The 10,599-nt window shown below is 35.2% G+C and overlaps 1 protein-coding gene across 1 annotated transcript; it reads left to right on the top strand.

Moving 5' to 3' along the window:
* The first annotated feature begins 6,217 nt into the window (after positions 1–6,217).
* Positions 6,218–9,509, top strand: LOC146379440 (uncharacterized). The gene is made up of 5 exons (XM_084941108.1): positions 6,218–6,272; positions 6,568–6,686; positions 6,747–6,888; positions 7,281–7,547; positions 9,406–9,509. The coding sequence occupies exons 1-5, from the start codon at positions 6,218–6,220 to the stop codon at positions 9,507–9,509; spliced, it is 687 nt and encodes a 228-aa protein (XP_084797234.1).
* The last annotated feature ends 1,090 nt before the right edge of the window (positions 9,510–10,599 follow it).

The following is a 10,599-nucleotide window of genomic DNA, read 5'->3' as shown; positions in this document are numbered from 1 at the left end:
GGGTAAAGTTTGTTGCTTGCGTGCTTGTTGTTTTTGTCTGCTTCCACTTGTCTTTGCACTAGGATGATGTCAGAGTAAATGTGCAGTCATATTCGTTGTGTTCCCACTAGTGCCGGCCAACACGCTAACGAGCAAACTGCGCTAATGCACTAGTTCCCACCAATGCAATTGAGCATTGCGTGGCACATCCGACATACTGTTTTACTTTTGTCCATGACGCGCTTACCTTCAGGGTCATACTTCACATGAAAACCAAAATAGTTCCAAACGCCACATCTGAATGAGGGTGGGGGAGGTTCAATTTGCCATGTTGCAAGGAGAGCTTAACTTCTGTCTTGCTAGCTTGCCCTGCGCTCAGTAAATCTGCGTTCGACTACTCCGCCTAGGCTGCACTGTCGAGCGCAGACCCACTGAGCGCTCAACACAGACAGCATCGTCAGAAGAAAAGTTGATAAAATAAATTAAACATTTTGTATTGTTCGATACATATGCGTACCGAACCGAGAGCACTATATCGAACGGTTCAATATCGATACGAGTATCGTTGCACCCCTAATATATATATATATATATATATATATATATATATATATATATATATATGTGCGTGTGTGTGTGTGTGTGTGTGTGTATATATATATATATATATATATATATTCAAAAAATGCTTCAAAAATACATTCAAAAAATGCTTCTGTCCATCACATAAGGAAGTAATATTCAAAAGTAAACTCTACATTTTTTTTAATTAGTCTAACTTCGTGTACTGTAACCACATCTCTTTCTATTTCATTAGATTACTGTCTCACTGTTTTATTGTATCTTTGTAGATAAAAATAAACACCCTAGTCGTTACTTGTCTGAAGCAGAGACTGTTAGAATGGAAAAAGTTGTGGTCTAAACACACTAGCGCATGTTTGATTCTTATGTCTTATTTGAAACTTCCTGTTAGCGTCTTAACAAAGTTTGGTATACCACACAAGACATGGAAAAAAAAAGTGCTTCAACCGTATGTCCACCACAATTCTGAGAAGCACAGTTCAATAACAGGAAATGAGCTCTTACTGCACCCTACATAGCTCATGTTCTGTTACTATAATTTCATGATTTTGCTATCACCAATAAATGTATCACAGTGCATTAACATATGCTTTAAAAATATAATTCACAGTTAATGAGATGACTGTCAGTGTAAAGGTCTGTAAAGACCCGATAAGTTTATGGTTTCATTTAATTTAGGAATTCCTCACCATGGACATACTGCAGGTGCTACTCGCACACGTTATATAACCAAGGGCCTGAGGGATGAGCCTCACCACCAACATGTGTTTAACTACTGTCAGTGGGATCATAACTGGCAAGAAAATGTCAGGAATGGGAAATAAAGTGGTTATTGGAAGGTCTAAATGTCTTAACCACTTGATCACATGCAATAAGGTGATTCTACATCAGGGATGTCAAACTACAGTCCTCAAGGGCTGGTTTACTGAAACTTTTAAATGTGTCCATGCTGCAACACACCTGAATAAAATTAGTAGGCCATTAGCTAGACTCAATAGAACTTGACTGCATGTTGAGGTGGCAATTCAGCCAGTTGCTCCATGTTACAGCAGCTCATGAGTGAATGAACATGGTGCAATAAAAGTACTTTTAGAAGTAAATTTAAAAAAATACTTACTTTATTTAAATTTACTTGAGTAGGGTTAGGAGCTGCATCTTTTACTTTAATTGGGTGTCACGGTTTGGTTGTGTGGCAGGCAGGAGGAGGACCCAAATGCAGGACTCAGCGTATTTTATTTGCTGGCAAAACACAAACTGAGAACATAATACATGAGCTCTAGAAATAAAACAAAACTCAAACTAGGAAGAATGACCTGCGCTTGGAGTTCATGACGTGACATGACATAACCTAACAAAACACGACGGGTGAGGAACACACAGCTAATGTGAAGGTACGACGTGACACTGAGCAGGGGAAGACTCAGAATTAAAATACACAAGTAGGAACACGAGAGGATGGGAAACAGGTGGGAACACAACTGGGTCTAATCAGACATAAAGAGATGAGGGAAGGCAAAACTAGATATAGCTACTGACGAGGGCCAAGGACTATCAAAATAAAAGAGGAAACATGCGACAGGCCCAGAGGCACGGACTTGATACAGAACAGAGGGAACATGGCCACAGGCACACTGACAAAAAACATCAATACTGAAATAAACCCATACTCAACACCAGGGCACAGGAAAAAAACCCTAAGAACTAGAATTCAGAGAGCAAAAGAAGAACTAGAGCGCTAGAGAGACCAAAACACTAGCAGTCATCACCCATGATGAAATCCAAACTCAATAATAATGATACAAAAATCAAAATGATAGCATTTTATTCTGTAAAAGATAATTTAATTTTGTTTCAATTCTCATACAAAGAAAAGATCACAACCAATCATCGAGCAACTGGACAGTGGAGAAATCCAGTGTTTCAAATGTTCCCATAAACATAAGCTAACTTCAAATTTTATGTACTAATTTTGGCACCTGGCGGCCTGCAGAGGTAAAGTTTTTACAAGATTTTGTTTACTAGATTAATAATGTTTTCTGACATATAACTGCATATTTTATTTCAGGGAATATACATATATAGTAAACTAAATTAGTTTTCAGTTATACATACAGCACTGTTTTCGGTCCTATATGTAAGTGTTCAAAAATATAGTGTAACACTACATATGTATTGAAACTTTTTGGGGGAATAATTCAATCAAACTGAAGGTACCGTAACTACATTTGTTTTTCTTCCATTTTATCAGTGTATCTCTGTGTTGTATTTTATCTTTGTAGATAAAAATAATCAACCTAGTGTGACAGTGAGACAGTGAGAATGGAACAACTTGTGGTGTAAATACACTCTATTGTTCATTTGGTTTTCATATCTAATGTGAAACTTCCTGTTAGCTTCATCGAACAAGCTTTGATAATTCACACTATGTTGCTGAGTGTCCTATGCAGGGCATGAAAAAAAATATCAATACCATGAAAAGAGGTCTGACTGCATGGCAGAGGGCAGATACTTCATTGTAATATTTTGAGATTCTATTATTTATACTGCTACTTTGGTCTGAATAGTAAATACATGATTGTACCATTAATGTAGGTTTTAAAAATACAGTCCACACTTGACAGATTGCCTTTAATTAATGAAAGTCTTTTTCAAGCTTTTTTTATTTATAATAAATGTATTTATTATTATTATTAGTATTATTATTATTATTGACTGTCCCATTTGGCGCTGTAGAAATCAGACTTATTGTTGTTTTAAAAGCCTGTAAAATAAAACTTTAAATGGCACCATAACTTTATGTTTATATTTAGTAATCCCTCACCATGTGCATACTACAGGTTCTGTATGTAAAAAAAAAAAAAGACAAAATTTTTATATGACCGCTGTACACCACTGGTGATCTTAACCCTTGCTTGCTGTGTCAGGTACTATCTCACTCTAGAGAGCTGAATTATCCAGTGCTGGGTGTCAGGGCTCCTGGGTCGTTGACCCAGTGTTTTCAGTTTGTTCACGTTCTCTGTTTATGTTCCTTCTCTCACCCCAACCGGTCACAGCAGATGGCCCCGCCCCTCCCTGAGCCTGGTTCTGCCGGAGGTTTCTTCCTGTTAAAAGGGAGTTTTTCCTTCCCACTGTCGCCAAAGTGCTTGCTCACAGGGGGTCGTATGATTGTTGGGTTTTTCTCTGTATCTATGAAGCGCCTTGAGGCGACTTTTGTTGTGATTTGGCGCTATATAAATAAAATTGAATTGAATTGAATTGTTCCACATGTTCATGTTTTCAGTTTTATTGTGTTTGCCATCTGTCTCCGTGCCTTATGTTCCGTCCTATTTCCTGCGTGTCTTTAGTTAGATTCAGTTCAGCTGTGTTCTTACCTGTGTCTAATCATCATTGTTATCCATTGTATTTAAGCCCTCAGTTTCCCTCAGTTCCTTGTCTTGTCATCTCCTAATCCGCATTTGTGTTTTTCAGTTCAGTTAGCCAGCCATTTAGTGTTTCAGTCAGCATTAGTCTATCTTTTAAATTCTGGTCACCCTGCCTGTCCACATCCTTCACCAGCCTGCGAGTCCTGCATTTGGGTCCTGTCTTCCTCTTCTCCACATTCACACAGTGATCGCCTGGGACACTTTCCATAAATGAAGGATGAATAGTTTAATGTTAATAATCTTTCATATTCTGTGGAGCATACTACTAAATAATTTAAATACTAAACACCTTGCTATTTCCCTCCTGAATAGTTGAACTGTCACATTGCTTCACACTGCCAAACTGCAACTGCACTTTATGTACATTCTGTGGTATTCATATTTGTAATCCTGTATTTTTTCTATATAAGGATTTTGATTGTTTGTTTTTATTGTGGTTTATGTATATTGTTCATTGTCTCACTTATATATTGCGTGTTTTACATCGTTGTGCTTGAGAGACACTATCGTTTCCTTGGCCAATAAATGCCATTCTGATTCAACTAAATACTTTAACAAAAACAGCAACAACACTAACAATAATAATACTTATTTATGTAGCACTTTTAAAAGACGGGCTATTGAAGTTAAAAAGTCCTTTCAAGATAAGATAGAAAAAAACCCCAAAAGAAACATTTAGGAGGAGATAAAGGTGAAACAATGTTAGTTATTGGAGAAGGTGGTGAAACACTTTTGAAAGAGAAATAACTATAATGGAGACAAAGAAAAAGGCTACACACACATGCCTTTAAGAGTGATTGAAAGGATAAACGTGAGCTCACCAATCTGATCTCCTCAGGGAAATTATTCAAGAGAATGGGTTCCCCGACAGAAAAAGTCTTTTCCACTTCAGTTTAATCATCTCAGATCATTTTCTTTGTTATAATTTAAGTTGTTAGTGTAACTGAAAAGTCAATAGTAGAATTAAATTAAGGATATTACAGCTCACATAATTTATACTTAGAACTTTAAACTCAAACATCTACACAGTTTGAAAAATTATTCTAACTTACACCAGCAGTCTTTATCCAACTAATATATGACATAATTAGTTGGCAACTTGTATTGTCGTTAAAATGAGAACAAATAAAATAACGCCCCAAGTTTCTGAGTAGTTCAATGATTCTACATACTTCCTACATTCTAAGAAAACCACAAGACAAATAGAGTAGATTGCCCAAACTATCCTGCTGCCACTAAGAGGAAGGTGCATGTGAGTAATGCTACGCTTATGATTTAAAAAAAATGCACAACAGCTACTATACTTTTAATTTTAAAATGATCCAAAACAGAAGAGATAATAAGAAATAATGCAAAAGACAGCACATGTTTACTAAATTATCTTTTTAATCTGAAGTTAAATCTTGCTATTTATGGCTATGTGCGTCATTTAGTATCGGCCACTCTGCAAACATTTTATGTTGAATGCCCAGTAGAATACAACCATGTACAAGAGTATGTATTTTTGATATACATATCAACCATATCTTACTATGCCATCTGGATATTTGTGTTTTCCAGCTTCTAATTCTAATCTGCCTGTAGTTTGGAATATTTTAGCTCTTCTTCTTGGTTTGATGGAAAAGAATACAAAAAAAGGAAAAGGCTGTGCTTTTAATAAAAGCATTTGCCAAAGGTACTGGTGGTAGCATAGAATATATACCTATTGTTTCTGAATACTACATGCAGCCTAGTATTTGACCCGATAATGACTACAGTACTAGTGTAACTGCCTCCTCAATTCTCTCCACACAAGACAAAAAGACCAGAAACAAGCCAATCGATGAACTACAAAAGAAGAGCCTGTATTGTAAATGTGGTGAGTGACTTTTACAATTTTTTTTTTTACAATTTTGAAAAGTATAACCTTTTTAAATTTGTATATTTGTATCTCTAAAACTGTCTTCCAATTATATAGATAATCATCATATATCTATATTATCTGAGTGTAGCATTTATGAAATTTATTTTTATTTTTTTCTTCTTCATTTTAAAATAAAACTGAATTTTGTTGTTTACTTCGCAAGGTCAATACTGAGCTGTACATCTGCACCTAAAGGATAAAGTTCCCTCTTTTGAAGATGCCAGTGTTCAGATTTTGACTGAGAAGACATTTGGTTTAAAAGAGGAATAAAAGAGGCCATTTATGTCCACTGTTAACAGTTGGTAATACTTTAATTCTATCACCACAGAAAATGATTTTGGTATACATGATCATCACAGCTCTGGCGTGGACTGCTCTGGCGCAAGGTACATTTTAGCAATTGCTGTATAGAGTTGAACAAAATTGCTATGTTTATAATTTTGATATTAAGATTGAAAGTCATTCACAGCAAGTATTTTACAATAATATTTATTAACTTTACTACAGTGTTGCATTATATAATATGGTGTAAATTGTCTTAAACACAGAGAGGCAGGGTTTTGAAGCAACTATTTTCTAGAATTCTTAATTAGTTACTGTATTCATAAGGGTACATCACATGTAAGATTTTTACTTTAAAAAAAACAAAACAAAAAAACCCACTTCTTTTTTCCCTTTTAGGAGCTTTGGAATGCAATTTAACTCAACCTGGACCACAAAAGTGTTTTGGAGTACTTGACGAACCGCTCATTTTTTACCTACCTACTAATACACACACAAAGACAAGTTTGAAAAAGAATGCAAGTAACATTTTAACATTGTCAAATTATTCATTAAATGTAATAAATAAAAAATACAAGAATCATATTACAGTCTTCAAAAATGGGACATTTAAGATCAACAAGTCAACAAAAAATGACTCTGGAGAGTATATGGTGGAAATACACAGCTCTACTAATGGTTCATTATTGCACACCAAAAACATCTATCTGGATATACAAGGTAGGATTGAATAATATTTTTTTTTTCAAATAACATTTAACAGAAATGTACACTTTAGAAATGTGGTGTAAAGATAAATAGAAATGATCAAAGTCTTTTAATTTTTACCTGACTTGTTACCTGAAATTACAAGTAATCACAGGGTAGTTATGCCTTAGTCGCAGGTTGTATTATAAAGTTTGCCTTAAAAATAAATAACTTAAATTGAATTATTTATAAAAATGTTGTGTTTTTAGTTGCATACTCCCATTTTCACTTTCAAACTGAAAAAACAAAAACTTACACAAGCATAATGATGATAGTTTGCAGGACTGGCACTGGATCTTTTGAATTTCAAACAGCACTGCATCTACATGCATGACTATATTTGCAAATATATCTATGTCTTTCAGCTCCTGTGTTAGAGCCAGCTACATCTCAGTTGTGTTTGTCACCAGAAGAGAAGATAATCAGCTGCTCTTCTGAGGGAGATGAAGTAGAGTTTATGTTGTCTTTGGACGATAACCTATTGTTACAGACCACAACTAAGAGTACAGAAAAACACAGCATTTCAAAGGTTACCGTCACCTTACATGCTCAACTGATGGGAAAACTGGCATGTATTGTTCAAAACAATGTCAGCAGACGCCAAAAGATCATCCTCATTACAAGCTGCACGGGTAATTAATTACATTAAATTATTTAATTCTATTTTATGTCACAGTTTTAAAAAAATCTATTAATTTGATTATTGTAATTATGTCACAGCTATCTTGTGTATGAGTGTGTTTTCATTCCCTTTACTGAAAAAATGTTCTGGAAATATACATTCTGATGCATCAATATTAAATACATATCTAAAGACTATGACTTCAGGTCATGTAACCCTTAAATAACATACAATATATACAATACTTATAAATATATACAATATATTTATATATTTTCTAGGTACTGTTGTGACTGTGGCTGTGGTAGCAAGCATTGGCACTCTACTTCTTGTTTTGGCTGTTTTTCTTGGTGTAAAGCATTTCAATAAGAAAACTGACCCCATGACTGTCAATAAAATAAAAGAAACACCGCACTTAATTTTCACTTAATTTTTTTTCATTCAGTTTACAAAAAAAGAAAAAAATCAGTTTACTTGATAATCATAAAAATACTTTTGCAAATCATAAATATGTGCAGTGGGAATATTTACCTTATTTCACCATCTTTTTTTGTTTTTTTCATTTTTCAGATCATAGTGAAGACAATATCATCTACTCAGATGTTAGAGTCAAACAGCATGCAAGAAAAACAGCATCCGATTAACACGCAAATGAATGTTGTCATCAAATATTTTTTCTGACCTTGCCTCAGCATTATGCTCTCTCTGTTTAAATGCAAGACTGCCTTTATTGTGCTTTGTTTTCCGTGATAATCTTTGTCCCATTTCTTTTAACCTACTGACCTGAACCTACTGACCTGATCTGAACTTTAATTCTGTTAGAATTTTAACCAGAATCTAAACCTGTCTAATCTTGGAGACTCAATAAAGTTTACTGGTCAGTAATACTTTCATACATGTGCTCAAATTGCTGATTTGCTTGTGATTTGGGGTATGGGTGCTCACAGCAAATGTGAGTTGTGGTTCTTGTTTTAGGTCAGTAATCTTCACTGTGTGGATTGTCGCGACTTTTAGAACCACAAACTATACAGTGATCCCTTTTTTCTCCCCTTTTTTTGTGCAATTTTCCATGTATTTTTTTTTCTTTTTTGAACAGCGCATTGTGTTCTGCGTCCTTATTGGCTGTAGGCCATTGTCAATCAATTTCGTGCCCTGTCTCCTGTCCAGTACAGAATGCGTTCAGGTTGTCAAATTTACATAAATCTTCAATCGCTAGCAGTGTGACTCTGAAGTGCTGTACTGTATGTTTGTAAGTTTTCTCCCCAACAAACACAACAATGTCGACAAAACGTTTTGCACCGTCAAAGGCAAACCAAAACCAAAGTGCCTTTGGTTTAATTCTATAATACTAGACTTATTCTTCTAAGAAGGTTTAAACTTTGAGAGTGTTTAAACAAGAAAGAAAAGTGTGAAAATGTTCATGCCTGTCTGAGAAAAGTGTATAAAGTGTATGTAATGAGGGGTTTTACAGCCTAAAACATCTATAACAATTGTATAAGTTGGCTACTTCGCGGATTTCACCTATTGTGGGTTATTTTTCGAATGTAACGATAAACGAGGGACCATTGTCACTACCTGATCTGAACTGGAAACCCGATCCGTACCACACATGTGCGAAAGGCGTCTACTTCTGCTTGAAGCATTTTATGATAGTTATGGGTCAGAGTATCCGTTAAGATGTTAACAATAATAAGTATCTCTTAAAATATTTGCAATAATGAAACATTTCAATATAATGTAGACATAAATGAAAAATAAAAAGCTAGTTATGGATCAGGACTCCCCGATCCTTACTGCGCATGTGCAGATGTTCTCTTCTTCTGTTTTGTTTAAGTCTGTAATTAGGTGCCATTCTTCTTATTTTACAGCGCTGTTGTTCAATCGGGGGAAGCTCTCCGTTGAGAGAAGGGGGACGGATCGGTTATGGATCAGTGCGGTACGCATCGGGTTTCTGGTACGGATCCGGTTGTGACAACCACTGTATCCCGCTTTCAGTGACCTGCTAAACCATATGATACTGCCAAAGTGACAAAGAAGTTAATAGAAAGTGGTATACTATACTTTAGATGTTGTTAAAATCATGACATATATATAGCTCAGTAATCATTTGTCAAGGTTTGTGATCGTGTGGCATTTTGGAAATATAATAAAAAAGTCTGTTCTAATCTTTGACACATATCTTGTATATAGTAATAACTGTTTGGCTATACAAAGCTTTCAAACAAAGAACAAAGATAGTCACAATGTAGAAAGTGCTAAATTTGGACTAATCTTACCATAAAACTTGTAAATGAAAATAAGTGTTTTCCTTTACATTCATCAGCTTGTGATTACTCATTGTTCTGTGATAATCTTGAATATCTGGTAACATTTAGAAACTGTAAAAACAATTGGTATGAGAGACAATTTGAGTTGCAAGTAATGCAGTGATCAGCACTCACCACATGGTGGGGAAAACGTCTTTACAAGTAACCAAAAGCAACAGTGCAAAACTAAAGTGTTTTCTATTTGTCTAGATTATCCTTAATCCTGACATAGGCTTGTGTCTGCTATGCTGTACCTCAAGATATACCACCAGGTGTCATGGTAGTATCCATATAATATTTAGCATGATTTAAGATGGTCGCTGTCCAGATACAATGCAAGCAAGAGTGTATGATATAGATGCTTTAAGTAGTTGTTTACGTTACTTTTAGGAGTAATAAAGATTCAACGATTCTTTTATTGTCAATTTTCTACATGTACAGGACATACAGGAGAATCAAAATGCTCTAGGTGATGTATAAAAATCAAACCTATGTAGAAGATATGTGCAAGATATGAATAAAATAAATGAATAGAGCAGCTTGTGACATGTACAAGAACATTAGTGCAAATGACCAAAAGCAACAGGTATGACCATGGTGCAAATGGTTGACTAAAAGTCACAGTCACAGTCAGCGGCTATAAAAAATATGAATGTAACTGAGTTCAGTCCTTTGACAGCCTGGTGGATAAAGCTACTCAGCAGTCTATTGGACTGAGCCTAGATGTTGTCATTCCCCCAAGGAAGCTGAAGAGGG

The sequence above is a fragment of the Perissodus microlepis genome, chromosome 10 (assembly GCF_051167445.1).
Source record: "Perissodus microlepis isolate ML-2025 ecotype Zambia chromosome 10, ASM5116744v1, whole genome shotgun sequence".
Classification (NCBI taxonomy): domain Eukaryota; kingdom Metazoa; phylum Chordata; class Actinopteri; order Cichliformes; family Cichlidae; genus Perissodus; species Perissodus microlepis.
This window is presented reverse-complemented; position numbering and strand designations above follow the sequence as displayed.